The 21,473-nt window shown below is 37.2% G+C and overlaps 1 protein-coding gene across 1 annotated transcript; it reads right to left on the reverse strand.

Moving 5' to 3' along the window:
* Positions 1–824: 824 nt before the first annotated feature.
* Positions 825–17,224, reverse strand: LOC109072010 (stonustoxin subunit alpha-like). Its single transcript, XM_042746549.1, has 6 exons — positions 17,217–17,224; positions 16,162–16,212; positions 4,186–4,359; positions 2,179–2,352; positions 2,044–2,090; positions 825–1,930 (listed from the first exon to the last, which is right to left on the reverse strand). The coding sequence occupies exons 1-6, from the start codon at positions 17,222–17,224 to the stop codon at positions 1,407–1,409; spliced, it is 978 nt and encodes a 325-aa protein (XP_042602483.1). The 3' UTR covers positions 825–1,406.
* Between the last annotated feature and the right edge of the window lie 4,249 nt (positions 17,225–21,473).

The following is a 21,473-nucleotide window of genomic DNA, read 5'->3' on the forward strand; positions in this document are numbered from 1 at the left end:
GCACGATTAATCGAATGTGATTGTCATGCGCATGTATACTTTACATTTTGATATCCTTTATTTTTTTAGGGAGTAAATCTGATTAATTGCTATTTAAATTACTTTTGTAGATCAAGGTAATGATTTAAAGTGCACTTAAAAAACATTTTAAAGTTAAGGGGGGGGGCAGCGTCGTCGGCAGCGCTGCACAGGACTTGCTCGAAAAGAATGTCTTCAAAGGAGTGTGTTTTTTGTTGTAAAGAAAAGCTAACCTTGTTCAGCTTCACAAAGAACCCAGCGTTAAGGAAACAGTGGATGCAGTTTGGTTTCCCAGAGCAACAAAGGATTTTCACATGCGTGTTTGTTTGATCCCATCATTTCAGTGATTAATGTTTTATAAACAAGGCCCAGTTCGACACTGGATTTACAAAACGTTTGATACTAAAAGTTTGATAATTCCCAGAAAGATGGTGCAGTATCAGTGTTATGAGTATAAAAGTAGTTGTTGTAAGTAAAACTGCATAAAATGTCTGTGTTTTGTTAGCAATCGCCGCATAAGTGCATATAATGTAAACAGCACGAACATGCTTGTGACTCTCCAGCTCAGCCCCCGGCAAGCAAACCAGGAGCTTCGCTGTTTTCGGAGAGAATCGTAAAGCTGTATCTTTCTTTTATAAATCTGATAAAACTAAAGACTCTTCAGCGATATGAAGGATATAATACTACTTTTTAAGTACTCAAGATTAACATGAGATTGGCAGAAACTGTGTGTGTTATGTCTCCTTTAAGAGTAGGGTTTTCCCACTACAGTGGTTCAGGCTGTGTAAATGCTGAAATGACTTTTATGCTGTCTTACTGTATTGTTTATTTATCATCTATTACCATCTTGCAACAAATTCAAGATTATTTGTACAGAGATTTTCACAATACATATGTTTTCAAAGCACATCTAGAGAAAATACTTGTTTCAGTGCTACAAATTTAGGAAGTATTCTTTTATAAGCCAGAGATGGGTGTGTCCAGGTAATGTCCATAAGGCAGTAATACACAGCTATAATCTAATACACGTTATGTGGTTACTTAACATCATGTATTCAGTTAAACAGACATCATAATTTACAATAAATATGACCCCATGACCTCCAAGCAAGCATTAATATAGCTCAAAAAAATATTTGAAATAAAAATAATTTGTCTTACTTACAAATAGGTCTAAACATTCACTGTATTGTATATGCACATGTGTGTGTGTGTGTGTGTCCTGTCACAACTTTTTTACAGACCACAAAATTACATACATTCGTAATAAAAAAGAAGAACAATTTAACAAGAACAAAAGTAACTCCTTATATAAAACTCCTTATATAATCCTCATAATTAACAGTCAAACCAAAGGTAAGTTGTCTCTTTTTTTGCTTACTGATTTTTCAACCTGATAGAGACAATGATTCAAAAACTGTAAATCCAGCATAGAGAGGTTCAGTGAATGTGGTGGTGAATGTGTGTAAGTGTGTGAGTGTGTGTGAGTCTGAGACATTGTAGAGGGACAGAGTGCCAGCCGACACATCCACATACATTCCTACTCTCTTAGAGGAGTGTGAAGGGAAACGTATGTCAGTTGAACTAAGATTGTGCCAGACAGTAAATCTATTATTAATACATATCAAACTCCAGGAGTTTTTATTGTATCCAAACTCACAGGAACAACTACCTCCTTTCCTTCTGATTCCTTTATATGTCACTGATATAATAGCATTTCCACTCCATTCAACTTCCCAGTAACAGCGTCCAGACAGACTCTCCCTACACAGAACCTGAGGACACCCATCAAATCTGTCTGGATGATCAGGATATGACTGATACTCTTCCACATGTGTCACTTTTCTTCTATTCTCAGACAGAATGAGATGATTGTGTGCTGTGTTTGGATCCAGTGTGAGATCACAGGCATCTGAACACAAGAAAAGAGTTATATATATATATATATATAAGTCACTAAAGGTGTGTGAGTGTGTGTGTGTGTGTGTGTGGGGGGGGGGTGGGTGGATGGGTGTGTAGACATACATTTGTGTAGTCCTGCTGTAATCCTCAACTCTCCTCCATGATTTACACTGTAAAACACACAGTGTCACATTCTGCAGATATCATAGAATCAGTAAACACAAACACAAACAAGCACACACAGCAGTGTCAACATACTTAAGTTTGTCCAGTGAGCAGTTTGGATCTTCCAGTTTTTCAGAGAGCAGTTTCACTCCTAATTCCCCTGGGTGATTGTAGCTCAGATCCAGCTCTCTCAGGTGTGAGGGGTTTGAACTTAGAGCTGAAGACAAATAACCACAGCCTTCCTCTGTGACGATACAGCCAGACAATCTACAACGCAGACAGCAACAGTCCAGTTTGTCAATTAAAAGTAAACAATGTAATTTTTTGATGTTAAAAATGTACATAATTTATAAAAAATAGTGAGTACTTTATCAATCCATCTTCCAAAACGTTGTTTTACCCTGAAACACTATGGCATGCCTATAATGAAGTTTTTGTATTCAGACTATTTCTGACTGAGCAGGGCACCAACCACTGCATGGTAGCTCAGTAACTACATGACTTGTCATATATATATATATAAACAGTGCAAAGTAACTACAGCTACAGAGTTCTTGTGCCAGATGCATGCAGTTTTGTTTATTAACTGCAAGAGTGCCAAAAGTTATATAGTGAACTTCAAAGAGCTGGGCAACATTTGTCCTGAAGGGCCACTGTCCTGCAGAATTTAGCTCCAAACCTAATCAAACACACCTAAACAAGCTAATCAATTGCTGTGTCTCAATGTGCCTACTTATACTATGCCCTCAAAGTATGTACTCTTTTGGTGAAGGAAAAAGTACACACTTCTGAGTGTGTAGCAGAAGAGAAAGCAAGCTTTGGGACATGCTATATCATCATACAATTGTCTTTAACGGTCCGCTCTGTTTCATAATTACACACATCCTGTCAGTGTGAACGCCTGTCAATCATCTTGTCACAATTAACATCCTCCACATTTCATTTCATTTAACTTCCTGCCGTATTGGAGAGACATGTAGTACAGTTAATCTGTAGAACGTTAATCTGCCATCCATGGGTCTTTATGCAGAGAACACTTGCTCATATTTTTTGCATAATGATGCATTTAAAAGTTGGCAGAATGGATTTTTATAAAAGTTCACATTGTTGTTGTAGATGAAATATCCTAACATGGATAACATTAAATAAAAACTTTAAACAGGTTAAATGTTGATTATTAGTAACTCAAATCCCTTTATCTAAACCTCTCTACTTAACCGTCGGTCGTGCTGTGTATCATGTCAGTGAGCTTTTATTACATCTTACGCATGCAGGTTGATTTAAGCATTTTCAGAAGTTTCAGTGTGGACACAAAACTTTTGAAAAACACTTGAAAAAAGCTAGTGTAGATGAAGTGTGTTGAAATTAAAATTGTATTTAGATTATTGTGGACACAGCCTTAGTTGCAGATGGAGCTCCACTTTTTCAAACCTGTGTGTTTTTCCTTGAAGACCTTGTGTCATTTATTGAAATCAGTCAAGCAGAATCACTGTATTTCTCTTTTGTTTTTTTATAATGTTTGTTGGTTTTAAGTTGTGTGATGGTTTAGTTTTGAGATTAATTGCTTTTTCAATTGGTGTTATGTGGTTTTTACTTTACCTTAAGTAAGATTCCAATCTGAAGGGATCATGTTAAGTTCAAAGGGCACTACTGACATTTATGAATAAAATTATGAAAGTAAAAAACCTAAAGCTATATATAATGTACACTGTATTAACTTACAGAAGTATATGTTGTCATATCTCAAACTTCTCAAATATGTAATACTGGAGTTTCATGAGTATGATTACACTGCAGGGTGTTCCGAATAAACAAATTTTATCAAATGAAGTGAACTTACTTGAATTGCAAAGCATTCTAGTTTACCAAGTTCTTGTGAATGGAATGACCATGAGAGAAGTTGTCCTACAGGGTCATCTACAGGGTTTTTATATTATTTACACAAAAGGTATAATTATAATAGACATTAGCAATACTTTAGACGAGAGCAAACACAGCAACCAGGTTTCTGCTAAGACATTACAAGCATCCAAGGAGTAAAGAGCAGGACAAAATTGATGTTTAGTTTGAAAGGAGTAAATCTTTATCTTTGGTAAATACCTCAGTATGTTCAGTTGACATTGTGAACTTTTCAGACTTGTTGAAAGTAGCTTCACTCCTGAATCCTGCAGATCATTGTTACTCAGGTCAAGCTCTCTCAGACAGGAGTATGATGACTGTAGAGCTGAAGACAAACTTTCACAACACTGACCAGTGATATTACAGGTGACCAACCTAAACAGAACAATAAAGCAGTAAGTAACTCCTGTCACAACCCCTTTTGAATGACACATTCTGACTGTCATTTGCAATGATCACTTCTGCCTTAAGATCAAAAATATTTTAAAGGAGAAATTTTCTATGGAATTTGTTGTTCTTCCAAAAGAAAAATTCTATAGTTGTTAACTATTATAAGTCAATTATTTATGGTTCCTTTTGAAGTCTGTCAGTCTGGTTCCGGACCAATCAGAGGAGGTAGTGTGCACGCACTGACATCTGTTGCTGATAAATTTGTATTGCCTAGTTAAAAAACTATAAAGATAATTTTGATGCCCTGGCAGTTAGCTATCTTCTTAGATGATTCTGTTGCACTTGGGTTTATTTTTGTTTTTAGATTTGAACTTTGTGGCACTTTGTTTTTGGGTTTTATTTTTGAAACTCTGGTAAGTTGTGTCCATCTTTAAATTTTGTTAAATTTAAATTCATTATTAATTTATTAGTTAATTTGTATTTTTTGTTAATTTTAAGTTTGTTTTGTTGATTATGTGAAATCTTAGTTTGTTTTGTTGGTAGTTTGACTCCTGAATCCTGCAGGCCATTGTTACTGAGGTCCAGTTCTCTCAGATGGGAGTTTGATTGGAGAGCTGAAGACAAACTTTCACAGCACTCACCAGTCAATCTACAGCCTGGCAATCTGAACAAAACAAAAATGATTAAATAATTAAAAAATGAGCACATGTTATAATTGCCAGTTATACAAATGAATACTAATATTGTATTTACAGCTATCACCTTTGGATTGGATATTATAATAAATTGTCTTGCATAAATGTAACTGCTATAGACACCCAGCATATGTATGTACAGTAATTTAATATATATACAGGTGCATCTCAATAAAATAGAATGTTGTGGAAAAGTTCATTTATTTCAGTAATTCAACTCAAATTGTGAAACTCGTGTATTAAATAAATTAAGTGTACACAGACTGAAGTAGTTTAAGTCTTTGGTTTAATTGTGATGACTGCGGTTTAATTGTGAAGGCTCACATTTAACAAAAACCCACCAATTCACTATCTCAACAAATTAGAATAGGGTGACATGCCAAGCAACATGCTAATCAACTCAAAACACCTGCAGAGGTTTCCTGAGCCTTCAAAATGGTCTCTCAGTTTGGTTTACTAGGCTCCACAATCAGGGGGAAGACTGCTGATCTGACAGATGTCCAGAAGACAATCATTGACACCCTTCACAAGGAGGGTAAGCCACAAACATTCATTGAGAAAGAAGCTGGCTGTTCACAGAGTGCTGTATCCAAGCATGTTAACCCTCAGGAGTCTAAGGGTATTTTTGTGGCCTGGAGAAGTTTTGTCATGCTCTGACATTTGTGCCTTTTTCAGTTTCTTATAAATATCTAAATGGCTAAAGTCTAATCTCACTGTAATCAGCACAAACTGGGCTATAATAATATGTGAGCAGCATGTATGTACATGATTGTGTTTTTTGAGAAAAAAATTTATGTGTGGTTAGTGAAAAAATAACTAAAAATGTAAATCACTTGAATAAGGCCATAAAACACATACAGAACATTGGTTCCCGGGACTTTTGAGAACTGGATCTTGTAGCCTTGAATTTTTTCTTTCTAAATTATGTGAAAATCATCTTGTTTACTCACTCACAGAAAACAATATATTGATTTAAATTTTCTAAGACACTTTTTGTTGGTAAAAGTCATATGCGAGTAGGCGTAACTCAGTGAATACTCAACACAGAGACATGAGAGATATATCTATAGAAAGCTTGACATGTCTACTTTTAAACTAAGCAAGTGATACCAAAAACAAATATTCTGTGATAAAGTAATCCATATGAAAACAACGCGATGTCCGTCTTTCACATCTCCCTTCATTATATTTAATGCAACCACTCCCACGTGCTGAGCGCGCTATTGAGATTATAACCTTGAAGCTTGCGGCGGGTAACCCCCCTTATCAGAGCAAACAAAGCAGCGATACTGTACTTCACGTTATTTAAATGTTACTGTTCGCTTCGCGCTGAGAGGAATAAGACATAATTTACCTCCATAAGACAGCTGAGAGGAATAAGATTTGGATTACCTCAGAAAGAAGAATGAAGTGGCTTGACCCAGCAGAGATAAACATGAGTAAGTCTTTTTTATTATTAATCTACTTGTATTAGTTTTTCATATAAACTTGTACACGTTTTACTAGTTAGACTTTTTTTCCAAAATATAAGTCCTGACTAAATGTATTATCAGGTGAAACATTATGAAGTTTCATTAACATCATCTCAGTGTTTCACGATGGCAGGATGTTTTTTTTTTTTTATGATCTATAACATAGACAGCTATATGATATAAAAGTAATATGAGTTATAATGTTGCTAGCTTAATGTCAGTAAGAATGATTAGACAAAACTTTTACTGTGATAGGCTACTTTCTGTTCACGAATATAGCCATATATGTTCCATAACTATTATATATTGTATAGCATGCTTGTGTTTTCAAGAATGTAACTAAGCTTCTGTTCATCAATATCTGCTCTGGTGTAAATATTGTTAATGTGTTATACCCTGTCATTGGTGTTTGCAAGCGTCTGAGGTTAAAAAAAAAAAGTTTTTATCTCAAGTCAAGTAAACTGTAAATATCACTGACAATAAATGTGCTGTGTGGTAATTGTTTTCTTTTTTTCCTAAAAATTACTAATAGTATCAGTGACCATCACATTAATGTTAATAATTTGCGTAAACAGCATGCTTACTTTTTTATTTCAGATAAATAATAACCTGTTGCAAAGCGAGCCAATGCAAATAAGCAGCCCACTCAGGAACATGGAACACAGCTAAGACCAAGCGAGGCACACACTCCCATATCTTCAACGTCTCTTCAAAAAAGAATGTCCTTCAGAGCACATAAACAATATACATTTTGGAAATGCCAGAACGTTCCATTAAAATCAATAAAGTCATCTACACTGCATAAAGAATCTCTAACTTATGGCGTGTCGTTCATTTTTAATGAGAGAGGATTCATGAGAGCGAGCATAACACATCAACAAAACAGTAACTCCACATTTTGAGCAGTGACAGTGAGTGGAGTGTTTGTTAAATCACCAATAGACTAATATGTGACCCGTGCTGGCAACTAATCGAGCTACAGCATTTTAAAGGCGATAGAGTGAGCAGAGTTTGTTTTTCAATCAAGCTGAAGTTTCCTGAAGATTCCAAAACATAATCGCCAAGCAACATTGCATATTTTCCTCCAATTCTTTTCTTAATAATAATTACTATATTATTAGTTACAATATATCAATATTTTACTTTATCTTTGTTATTAAAAGTAAGAACACAAAGATGCAAATAAACAATAGTTTATTCAAAAACAGCGAGTGATTCTGTCTTTTCTTTGATTATTTAAACAGATCTATATTACCTATACTGTAGGCTAATGCATGGATTTAATATAGTTACACATCAGATTTCTGACCAACCATTAACTAAATGTGCATGTAAGACATAACAGATGTTTGTGTGAATCTCGCCAAGACATATTTTGCAATAATGTACATTTTCAGAGATTGCGCACTCTTGGGAGGTGCATCTTATGCACGCACTTTGCAAATGTTAGTCAGCACGTTTGTTTTGTTTTCATCATTATGGATTTGAACATCATATTTCACTGGTTTGGACTCATGTCATCGAGAATTCGATATGAATATTCACAAAGCTTGAATGCTGCGCTTTGCAACAACAGACCTACAACTTGGTGAGAAGCAGCAGCAGTCATCAAAAGTGAGCAGAGAAAAAGGTACTCCTCTCAGAAAACGTACAAATAAAGATAATTTTAGATGTTTAATTACTATTTGGAGCATTGGGATCACTAGAAGAGGGCTTAATGGACTTATTTTTGTGAAAACCTCAAATTCGACCAAATGGACATTTTTCACTCTTTACTTGTCTGTAGCTTAAAATTATTGTGCAGTCCAGCTCATTTTTGCAAGCACAGGTCACATAATATTATAATAATATCCTTGCTTATTTTTAAAATTGACGTTTCTGATGTTTTTTTAATCAATATTTTAATTATTGTAACAAAAAAATTGTTTGTGATCAAACATTAATTGGCGGACCCCCTGCAGTGCCGCTGCGGACCCCTTGGGCCCTCCCCTCAGACAGCACACAAAATACGTATAACCTTTATTCTGTTTATTATATGTAAGTGTGAACTTGTGAAATTATTTAAAGCTGCTGATTACTTTTGGATTACATTTAGATCACATTTGTGCTAACCCCATTTTATATCACATAATGAATTAGCCAAATCTTGTGCTATTTTGACAGATAAAAAAATATACATACATATCCATTCCAAAAATATATTTGAATTCACCAACAAGAGCCACAATGCCTTCTTTTTTCAAGTGCAATGTATGGAAAGTTAATACTTAAAAAATACTAACACTAATGTACCTTGCTGTAAGTGTTTGCTATTAACACTGAATAAAACAAAATCACATCTTAAGATTTTAAAGTATATTTACTTAGAATTAAGTAAATTTAGAAAACAACTACATTACAAAAACAATGTTGAGAAAAACATGAAATTAACAGCAATATCCCTGCCATGTCAAATATTAAATAATAAAAAAAACACTAGAAGTGTATATGACTGTATCAATGAAAAACATCAAACAATAGCTACATTGCAAACATGAATTCTGAAAAAGACTAAATTCACACAGTAATGACATTTCTATCCATCTCAAAACATTTTAAGTGCATAGTAACAATGAGGAAAAGACACAAACCAATGTAGTATACATGCCAGACCAGCATGTGGCACTGAAATTCTGCCACAGAGACACACGCTAAGAGCGGAGAAGACATGGACTATGCGCATAAACCTTACTTGCGCTTTCAGTATACAAACGAACATGGAACAATACATTTATTAATTTGTGTTAATGTTAGTTAATAAAAGACAATTGTTCAGTGTTTGTTCATGTTTTTTTTGCTCTTTCACGGCGTAGCAGTGTTTGACTAGGGGCGAGATGTGGGCTGATGGCGTCATCATTTCAGAAAATATCTGGGTTGCTGTCCAGGCGAAAATGCAAAGCCGGCGTTTTCAAATTTATCCACTCTGGGACCCGGTTTAAAAAAATATAGGTTTCACTCTCTCCCAAAACACTGGATCTGTGTGGACGAAACACCTACTCTGATACAAAATGTATGCATATACGGCGAGAAAATCGTATCTCCGTGTGGACGGGGCCTTGAAGTGCATAGTAACAATGAAGAAAAATCAACATTACAAAAAAATATATTAAAGAACATGAAATTCCCAGCAATAACTTTGCTAGGTCAAAAGATTTCCGTGGACAGCAAATTAATCCGTGGTACGGGCGAAGATCTTAAACTGAACAGTGACATTTTCCCGTGACTTTCTTTAAAAATGAAATGATGTCTGTACATCCAGTGATTAAAGGCTGCTTTTTCCCTCTATTTTCCATTATCTTTGTTGCTGATTTCTTCTGGTAGCGATTCTGACACCCCTCCCACTCTCCCGCCGGGAAAAGCTTGAAGAATCACACCCGTATATAAGCGGCGGGTTTAATAGGAAAAAATATAAGCGTTAAAAAGAGGAAATTTGGGAGAATCAATTAAGTGTGAACAACTTATTACTATTGTGTAAATAATATGTAATCATGTAATCAAAAAAAAAAGTAGCTTTGTAGTCTGATTACGAGTAAAAAGAGTGGTTTACTCTAATTACAAGTACTTGAGATTTGGAATCTGATTACGTAATCCAGATTACATGTAATCCGTTACTACCCAGCTCTGGCTAACAGTGACCATTATGAACAAACTCTTGAAGTTAACCTGTTTAGCTAGGAAAATTATTGGTATCCCTACCCTTAATTTATTGGACAGTGTCTCTACACTCACGCACCGAAAGGCACATAAAATCTTAGGGTGTACTGACACTAGGCACAGTTGCCTTGAACAAAGCCCGAGCATGATTATCCCCCTTCCCCACTACCCCGCTGGCCTGCACTTACACTTGCAATAAATATACCGGGCCGGAGCACGCTTATGTCATATACGCGATAACAGGAAGAAAACCACTTTCACTAATAGACTGCCCAATAAATGTATCATTTATGCCGTACAGCGATTTTAACTTTCTTGTATCACTGGATTATTACAGCTGACATTGATGAAAGAATTTGCAGCTTTACTTGCAAACTACAATTACTGTTAATCAATAAGGTGAGAACCAGACCCATTTAAACCTAAATATACTTGATTTAATTAACACTAGAACCACCACAAGGTAAATTTTACCCGTGGCTGTTTTTCAAATGTACATACCAGATTTAAAATGAAACATTCAAGTCTACTCGTCATTGGCTCTAAGTAAAATGATGTTATTAACAATCCAAAAAACGGGGCATTTATACCTATAAGTGCCAGTGGGTCAGATTTATGCACCTATATAATGCAGGTATTTTCGTGCTGTCATTTCCTTGCCGCTTATGTTTTAACATTGCGCATTTCTAGGCAACGCCTTTCACTCACTGATTTAGCGGTTATCAATTTCATATAAAGTCAAAATGACTAATACCTACCTTCCATAAATTGCTTTTTTTTTAGAGACACATAATGCCATGAGTGATGGAGAGTCTGATGGTAAGTTATGCATCCTGGGACGGCTTAGCATCTGACGGCTCATCTGACAGTGATCCAGATATCATATTTACATGTTTTAGCCTAATGTTATTCTAATTGGTCAAACTTTGGTTTAATTATTAATTTTTTTGTCTTGCCATATCATTTATTGTTTGCTACTGTGTTGCTATTCTACTCTGGCCGTTCCCTGAAGAAAAAAAAATCTGATCTATATGATGTAATGAATAAAACCATTTTTTGATTACCTGAAGTTTAATGGTGTTGTTCTTTTATTCAAATTATAAATTATATAACTAAACAAATTAATAAACATTTAGGTGTAGCTGTGCACTTGAATTTGCCATTGCATCATCCTATGCAATGTGGTGAATTATTATTGCTCACTATTGTCTATAGTAATTTTTGCTATTTAAATAACATGGGTTATCTTAATATATTGATTAATGGCATTGTATTATAATATTACACCACCCAAATATTTAGGTTACTACCTTCTAATTTCTGTTGTCAGTGCAGGCTTTTTTTTTTTTTAAGCTTAGGCTACTGACCGTTATTGATTAGTGTAGCCTGCATTAAAAAGTCTTGAACACAAAACAACAGGATAAAAATATAGTTGATGACTAGACAATCATTTCATGACTCTATACACTTCTTTGTGAAGACAGTGGCATAATACAGTGAAATATGTTCTTTAGCCATACAAATATAGCTGTCATGTGCGTGGGTACAGCGACCTCTAGTGGTTCTAGTGTTAAATTAATTGAAAAGTGTACTGTAGTAGTAATAGTAATAAAATATATTTGCTGTCGTAATGATGACAGTATCGTACACAAAATAGTCGCTGTTCCATGCTTTGGTGTGGTTAGCGATCAGGCACTTTATGATTTTGCAGAGTTAGATGTGTTCCTAGGTCAACATATTTTACTGACCCTGGAACAATATTTTAATCCAAAAAATTAGTCTTGACCATATCCCTACACCTAATCTTAACCATTAGTATTCCCTAAAATCAGAGGAATTGATAGATGAATGACACTGATGTACAAGCACCAAACACTGATTGTAAGACTAAACTTCACAAAAACTATAAACTGGTTCTTCAAGTCTGACTGGTTAATCACGATGTTGTTCCAGAGTCAACAAAGATGTTGATCCAGGAACATGTCGTACTTGGTAAAATCAGGTTCTGCTAACGATCACACAACATTCGTATTGCACCCGAGCCCAACTGAACTGTGCTCTGGCCCACCACTTCCAAGTGAGCCAGGGACGGCTAAATGAACTGCGCCCGGGCACAGTATGGAGTGATCACACTAGTAAAATCAACCAGACTTTGGGGGTCAAATGCACTCAGGCATGATTCAGATCGCCTAGTGGGAGTACACCCTAAAAGGACTTAGGTGCAAGATGGTCCAAATATTTTGGGTATTGCCCCGTCTTTAATGATTAAGTGTTTTGCAAATCCCTCATTGAACTCAGCTAGATCTGAGATGCTACTGTGCTGTCATTGTAACACCATTGTGTTGCAACGCAATCAATAGATGTCCACATTGGACATGACAAAGTGACAGTTGCTCACATTCGGTATACACATGTTGTAAAATAAATTTTCACCACAGACTCTTCACATCCTAATCCTTTGAGATTACATGAAAAATGCTTTCACACCACAGAAAACAGCCAATGATGATCATTATGTGTAACAAATATGTTACAAACATATGTAGGTTTGTGTAGAAAATCACACTGGAATTACTGATGACTAATTTCAGACAGTTCAAAATCTGTTCTTTGTATCGGTAGATAACTTCATTTGTACAACTCTTACATTCACAATCAGCTATATTATACACTACATGAAAAGTAATATCTGTAAAAGCATAATGGTGCACTTTAAAGTTAATATTTATATAAAAATAAAGCTAATACAAATATAATATGTTCTTGTAATGTGCAATCTAGAAATCAACTTTTTTTCCAATGAGCCTTTGTTGTGTGCCTTTAAAAGCTGGTTTAACCACTGTGGTTAAACTAAGTCAAATAAAAAAGACTAGTGATTTGCAATACCTATTAATAAAGGTAATCACGCAATAAAAAGGAATACCAAAAATGGTTAAGCAACCTCCATTGCATCACTTGAGGTAGAGTGACCCTTTTTTTGTGCAAATAATTCATGTGCTGGGGTTCTGAGAACTTAATTGGTTCATTCGGTATGCTGAAACATGCTGATGAATAGTCAATGTAAAACTCAAACCTCAGTATGTTCAGTTGACAGTCTGAACTTTTCAGTCCAACAGACAGCAGCTTCAATCCTGAATCCTGCAGGTCATCATTATGCAGGTCCAGCTCTCTCAGATAGGAGTTTGATGATTGCAGAGCTGAAGACAAACTTTCACAGTGCTGATCAGAAAGATGACATCCAGCAAGTCTGTAACAAGGGATAACAATGCAGTGAAGGGATGATGGGTGGCTAATGATTGATCCAATGGTCATCTGAAAACTTTAATGAAAGGACATTAGCTGGAGTCTGAATATGGAGCTGTGAAAGTGTGAGGTAAAATACAGCTGGAGTGGCTTCCTCTTAACTGCTAACTTTAAACTGAGCTGACAGCACAGAGGAAAACCAACCTGTCCTCCAACTAATACGCTCGTATAGGTCGTTTGTCCAAATCCTTGAAATACGACCCATCAGAGCGTATACTACAATTGCGCCCCTATCGGCAAAAGGTCATTTTCATATTAATGTTTTGTACTCTTTTATTTGCACTATGATTTGCGTTTCGTGTAGCTCAGTTGGTAGATTATTGCGTTATACCTTGATATGCAATCATGCTATCATGGGTTCGATCCCAGAGAACGGACGTGCACATAAAATGTATATGCTCAATAAATCATAATTTAGCATGATTTCTGTGAGGGTTAGGTTTAGGGGGTGGGGTTAGGTGTGGTCATTCGATCGAATAAGCCACCTAGTAAAATATGTACGAATTACTGTGAGATCGGTGTAAAAAGTCCACACATTGCATTTAAATAAACGTGCGTTTTGATTGGTAATGACATTATACGTCATTTCATGACGACAGATGCAAAGCGATACTGTCATTATTTTTACGCCCTCTAGAGGCCGCTTAACTTTAAAACGTAAATATAGGTCGTAATAAGGTGCTTGCACAAATGACCTATATGGTCGTTTTTTGTTGGAGGACAGGCTCAAGGTAGTGATAAGGTGCTTGCACAAATGACCTATACATGCACCCTACCAAAGACTTCAAAACAGACTTTCAGCACTAAAGACTTCAAAACAGCTCTATCAGCACTAACCATAACCACATACACAATCATTCAAACATAATTTTTCATTATGTTTACATTATATTTATTAATTTATTTATGGCTCAAAACTTTGTGGTAAATAAGGAGATGTCTTTTATTTGCACCATTCCGTTGCTGCTATAATCTGTGTAGATCTGCGTGTGTATATGTGTGTGTTATATATATAGTAGCTTAAAATAAACCTTTGCTTTAACCAATCAGATTTTGAGCTGGCGACACAGGCCATCTAGCAGGCGTACAATAACGTCGGCATTTGTACATCCTTTGACTACTAGTACACTCTCTGACCATCCAATCAGAGCTAGCAAACAGCACACTGTAAATCATTTTTGTTTTCAAAGTATTATTACTCTATTCTTAGGTTTCTTACTGTATACTATGTGTACAGTATGTTATTGTAGATTTTCAATGCATTCTGGGAAATAGTCTACTGTAAATCTAAATACTATAAATGTGACCCGTCACGGAAACCAGTGACACAAGTCGGCGGCACAACTTTCGAGCAAAATGAGAAAGAAGTGTTTTTTTTTTTAAATTGGTGATTTTCGTTTTTTTACAGAATCTGTTAGTTGAGATCACGAAGAAGCCTCTCCGTGTTTGAGATAGCAGTATTGGTATATTTAAAAGCGTACATTTTGAGGTTGAAATCGGCCTTGTTTTTCGGAGATTCTAGCACGCAGTAGGGGCGTGTCATTGTCTGAGTGTATTTCCATACTGGATAAGCCGGCTTTTGTTTCTTTTGTTATTGCCCCCGCCCTCCAAGGCAAGCGTGGCTAATTATTATGCAGCGCTCTGGCCGGCGAAAATGTTTTGAAGTACTTCTTCGACAAGCCGGATGCTTATAAACAAGCGCTCACTGATTCTGAAGACGATCTGAGTGACGATGAAAGTGGCATAATAAGACTGAATAATATCCCTAATCTACAACTGAGCGAAGATAAAGGAATTGATTAGATGAATGATACGATGTACACGAACCAACACTGCTTGTAAGACTAAACTTTCACAAAAAAAACTATAAACTGGTTTCTTCCAAGTCTGACTGGTAATCACAATGTTGTTTCCAGAGTCACAAAGATGTTGATCCATGGAACATGTCGTAATACGGTAAAAAGCAGGTTTTGCTAACGAGCACCTAACACTCGTACCGCCCCGAGCCCAACTGAACTGTGCTCTGGCCCAACTCTCAAAGAGAGCCAGGGACGGTAATAACGAACCGGCCGCCGGGCACGTATGGATGTCGAGACACTAGGAAAATCAACCAGACTTTGGGGGTTCAAATGGCACTCAGGCTTGATCAGATCACTATGAGGATATCACCCTTAAAGGACTTAGGTGAAGATGGTCCAAATGAAAAAATAATATCTGTAAAGCATAAATAGGGGCACTTTAAGGTTAATTATAAACATATAATAAAGCTAATACAAATAATTGTTCTTGTAAGTGCCAATCTAGAAAATCAACTTTTGTTCCAATGAGCCCCCACGATATAGTGAACTTTGTTGGGCCTTTAAAAACTGGTTTAACCACTGTGGTTTAAACTAAGTCAAATAAAAACACTAGTGATTGCAATACCTATAATAAAAGGTAAAAGCTCAATAAAAAGGAATACCAAAATTGTACGCAACCGCCATTGCATCATGAGGTAGGTGGGGGGGGGGGCGACCCCTTTTTTTTTTTTTTTTGCAAAGAATTCATGTGATTGGGTTCTGAGACACTTAATGACTATTAATCAGCATATTTCAGATACTGAATGAACAATGTAAAACTCAAACCTCAGTATGTTCAGTTGAAAGTCTGAACTTTTCAGTCCAACAGACAGGCAGCTTCAAATCCTGAATCCTGCAAGGTCATCGATTATGCAGGTTCCAGCTCTCTCCGATGGGAGTTTGATGATTGCAGAGCTGAAGACAAAACTTTACAGTGCTGTCAGAAAGATGACATTCCCAGCAAGTCGTAACAACGGGATAACAAGCAAGGAAGGGGGGATGGGGGCTAATGTATTGATCCAATGGTCATCTGAACACTTTAATGAAAGGACATTAGCGGGAGTCTGAATATGGAGCGGAAAGTGTGAGGTGAAATACAGCTTCTGAAAGTGGCTTCCTCGTTAACTGCTACCTTTAAAACTAGCTGACACAGCACAGAGGGAAAAAACAGGGTTCAGATCAGCTGAAATACTGTCATGCACCCCACCACAAAGACTTCAAAAACAGCACTTCTGCTCATCAGACTAACCATAACCAAACATGATAAACAATCATCAAACATAAGTGTTGATAATTTACATTATGTGACATTATATTTATTAATTATTATGGCTCAAACTTTGTGGTAAACAGGATATGTCCTTTTATTTGAACCAATCTGTTGCTGCTGGAAATCTGTGTATGATCTGTGTGGTTTTTATATGTTATAGTAGGCTTAAAATAAACATGCTAGGTAACTATCAGATTTTGAGGGCTGGCGATACAGGCCACTCTAGCAGGCATAAATAACGGCCTGATTTACGTCCTTTGATGGATAGTCAGAGAGTTGTACTAGTATCAGAGCTAGCAAAACAGCAACACTGTAAAATAATTTTTGTTTTCCAAAGTATTATTACCTCTATTCTTAGGTTCTTTCTGTATGACTATGGGTACAGTATGTTATTGTAGATTTTCAATGCAGTCGGGGAAATTAATTAGTCTCCGTATATTCTAAATTACAATAATGTCGCTATCTAAAAACCATGAAAAACACCATACACCACCACACACACACCCACCACACACGTTGTGTGTGTTGTGCTCGTGTGTGTGTTAATACTTCCGTTGTACTTTTTACTTACCCATACATGTAACCCTCGTTTATAAGTAAATCAGAAAATCTGTTGGATTGAAAATCGCACATAGCTTTTTTGCGGTATTACAGCTGGTATCAGTCTCCTTCTTCCCACATTATTGATGTGTGTTGTATTTCATCCAATCCCATTCATCCAGCACCTCGTCTGACATTGAAGATATATGGTATTGGCTGAGCAGTGACCAGGGGAGAGCTTATTCGCTGAATATTTGTGCAGATTTTCCACACTCCTCAACTTCTCTTTGTACAAAGTCTGATTCTTACTTCAAGAAGACAGAGGAACCGACTGATGGATCTCTCAACTACATGAGACACATAACGTTTCTTTAATTTTTTGTCTTTAATGTCCCTGTGTGTTTTCTCTGCTGGTCTCTGAGCTTTTTGTTCTTTGTTTGTCAGTAGATCAGCTCAGTAAGTCTGTTTTTTTTTTGATTCCCGGACCTCCAGTGAGATACCCAATAGGAACCGCAGAAAAAAAGGTCCAAGGTAACCATTTTACTTCTGAAGAGTTTTTTAGTAACTGCTGATTTTAGAAGCTCCACCCAAAAGAGAATGGCTCTGAGACATGCACCTCTCATGTCTGCTATCCAGAAATAAACTGCAATGCCTTCCATTTTCTTCATCAGATGGGCGTATAAAGCATATAGATAAGCATCTAGAAACACACTCCTGACAAGAAGTCGCGATGGTATGAAGCAGTTATGAGAACATTCCGCGTGTCTGAAATCACAACAGATGTCTTCCTTGAAAGATCTCAGTGCAAATCCGAAGACATGCACTGGATTGGGTCCAGTAGATGTCTATGCCGCTCTCATCAGGGTCCTCTCTCATAGAACAGTCACATTGTCTGCTTCATCAGCAGTTTTGTTGAAAGCCAGATCAGCAAGGGTTTCACAATCACATCTCTCGTTGGACCTGCTAACTCGTTTCCCCTGGATCAGCTCTCTGCAATACTTCTGGTTCCCTCTGTTGATCTGACATAAGCAGAAGAGTGGATGTACATTTCAGTCAGAGTTTTAGGGATTTCTGCACGGCATCAGATCTTCTTCCAGGCGCTCGGTGTGAATGAAGCACAGTGGATTGCGCTCTCAGCAGAAGACGGGGAGTGGCACAGTGATGTGGCGTGCTTCTTGCTCTATCTGATTGTGCGGAGTATGCTTCTGCTGGTTTGATGCTGGTCACTGATTTCCTAGTTTCCTGAATATGCCCTAGTCCTCCTTCTGAGGGCTCATTGAAAATCCCAGGTAGTTTCCTAGTCACGCGGTTGATGTATTTGTGGAGGGGATCTGACTGAGCTGCTGCTGGTCTGGAGGGGTGATCCAGGATGACGAGCAGACGGGAACAGCGCTCTCTTGCATCAGGTTTGATATTCAATTCACCTACCCCTGCGAGATGAACGTCTCAGACACATTGTCGGACATCAGAAACTTTTCTCAGCTGTCTGAAAACATCAGTGTGACTTCTGCTTTCATCTATGACCATCCCAAGATGAACACAACTATTACACGCATTCAGTACATCTGTCGTGAAGTCATAATGGCTATTGAAAGGTTGTTCCAGGAATGACAGTCCCGCAAGATCACTCGGCTGTGACGACCTGTGCTACTGATGATCGTTAATCAAATGTTTCAAGCTCTCTCGAAATGTGACCGCCGACCAAACATGAAATCTACATCCTGGCATTGGGCTTTCCCTCGGTCCTCCGGTCCAGAATGGAATCGGATACTCTGCACCAGCGGACGGTATTTTTGTCCAATTCCACATATGCCTGTAGTAAGAACCGTCTTTATATGTCTGTCTTTTTGCCCTCAAATCGTCGGTTCATTTAAGAGTTCTAAAATGTCATGTATGCTAGGGCGCTCAGATTGGAGTGTCTTGTTGGTCTTGTTTTCTTGGGCAGGGTTAGTTCTCCATCTGTGTTTAAAACCCTCATGTTTCGTGCATTTACCGATAACACACCCACACTACCATCACTTCTCTCCCTCTATTATGTAGAGCTGTGCGGTTAGAGTTCCCTGTGTTCAAAACGAGGGGTGTTGATTCAGCTCTATGTCGTGTGTGACTTCAAATAAGCTCTCATACTGTTTTCTTTCATGCGGTTGTTGTGGTGTGTCTTTGATTTTGACCTCTCTGTAGTTCATTCCTCTACCGGTAGGTGACATCCTGTTCGAATTCTCTCCAGTCCTGTTCATCTCGATCACATACATGCAGAACCAAGAAAGCGCCCCCCACAAAGAATTAGCTGAGGGCAGCGCCTCAGCAGATCTAGTGAAAGTCATGACATCAAAACTCATAGTGGGAAACCATCGAAAGTTAAAAAGTTGTTTTGAAAAAAAGAATATGACTGTCCTGACAGCCTTTGCTGAAATTCACGTGACCTTTGGTGTACTTTTGATGACCGACGTCTCTGTAATCATACGAGCTTGAATCCTACCAAGATTTCGTCCACTTTTTAAAGTTTCAAGGTGCAAAACTTCCTCCCTTCAACAGCCACAGATGATACGTCAGGGTCATCAGTGGCAGTATTTATTGATTAAATGGATGATATAACCTTTAGATTAGACTCATCCGGCAAATCTATGATTTGCTCGTTTGTATAATATAAATTGAGTTAAATATCGGTTAGTAGATAAAACACTTGACATTAAGCCGTTAAGGAGTGATTTATGTGTTTGTGAATGAGGATCTGACTAGGGCTGGGTTCAAGTTGTGATACTTCTTTTAGGGCACTGACCGAATTGCCTCGATACTATCAAGTATCGAAAAACGTCTCGTTGTTCGGTACGCAAATTCGATACCTAAGGGGTTAATCTCATCAGCGTCAGTAGAGCAATAATGCCTTTGAAGCAACTAACCGGTGTGTTTGACTCGAAAATGAGCGCGTGTGCAGGATCGATCAGTGTTGATATCCACGAGAGAGATTCGAAAGCGGCACAGAGCATTCTGCTCTCTGTAGCTCTCATGGTACTGTCAATACACCCCGATTGTTCTGTCCAGTTGAACACACCTACTAGTTTAAACCGGTTACACTAAAAGGTGTGGCTGGCACACCGAGAGGGCTGCAGTCGTGAAATTGGTCCCCGCCCCAACAGATTTGAGGCTCACATTTACACTGGTGGCGTTTTTTGTTTTAAAATGAAAACGGGCCTCGTCATACTGTTGTTTCCACTGCGTTTTTAAAGGGCCGTTTTTCACCATCTCTCCGACAAACGACCAGGCCGGAAGTAATTAGTGTTCCAATGGAGAGTGGCGGGAGCGTTGTGGAGGTTTGATCATATGACAGCATGTCTGTTCATACTACCAACAACGCGCAAGTGCGTGTTATGGACCATTCAGGTTTCGTCACTGTAGCATCATAAATAAGATTTATATTCCTGCTTTTTTACTCAAAACTCACTACAACCACCATCGATTGTTTGAATAATACTTCAGATTGCCGTCTTAATGTGTGTTTTTGCTTCATGTAATGGTGCTGAAATTAAAATTGTACTTATTACCTCTGATAGAAATCATGATTCTGTCTGAGCTATGGCGTTTTTTAAACGAACACCTCATCTGGTGTAAATGTAGCCTAACGATATGTAAACTGTAAGACTTTTTTAGCTTTGATTACAACTATCTGCTACTGAATTTCTTGGTGTTGGTTCCTTTTGTATCGCTTTGTGTCAGGTGGCTCAGGATATCATGATTGAGTTTTGTTCTAAACCATTCAACAAGGCTTAAAAAAATAAAACCAATGTTTTTTTTTTGTTTTGTGTGTTTTTTAGAGAATGTAATCTTGTTAAAATTGATTTCATAAAATCGGTATAGGAAAAAACACCATTCAGGAAGCCAAGTTGAATCCTCATGCTCAAGGAAGACTGAATCAATAAATTTTGTCACTAATCTGCAACGCCCTGTAAGAACACTAGGACAATATTTATTTTCTTTAGATTGTTTTATGTGCTGCCCACCTTACTTTTTATTTTTATTGACAGATAACGTGCACATTGCCCGTTTTTATTTGTAAACTATGTTTTTTGTGAACTTTTTATGTTTTTTTTGACTTAAACCTGTTTTTTATTTGGTCCAGTTTAAGTGCAATAAGATGTGAAACGAGACAACTTAGTCTGCTATGTAGGAGCCCTATGGATTTCCCGCGATGCGAAAACGCATAACAAACCGCGTGAATCCATTCAAAACAATGGAATTCACAGTTTTACATAAATGCGAGATGTCACGGAATTTTGAATGAATGAATCAA

This window comes from Cyprinus carpio, chromosome A4 (assembly GCF_018340385.1).
Source record: "Cyprinus carpio isolate SPL01 chromosome A4, ASM1834038v1, whole genome shotgun sequence".
NCBI classification, from domain to species: domain Eukaryota; kingdom Metazoa; phylum Chordata; class Actinopteri; order Cypriniformes; family Cyprinidae; genus Cyprinus; species Cyprinus carpio.

Excerpts from the sequence above, each read along its gene's own strand:
- LOC109072010 (XM_042746549.1), bottom strand. Across the intron at positions 4,360-16,161 it reads TTTCAACTGAACATACTGAG|GTTGGTCACCTGTAATATCA; the intron begins GTTTGAGTTTTA and ends TGTTCTGTTTAG. Across the intron at positions 2,353-4,185 it reads TGTCAACTGAACATACTGAG|ATTGTCTGGCTGTATCGTCA; the intron begins GTATTTACCAAA and ends TCTGCGTTGTAG.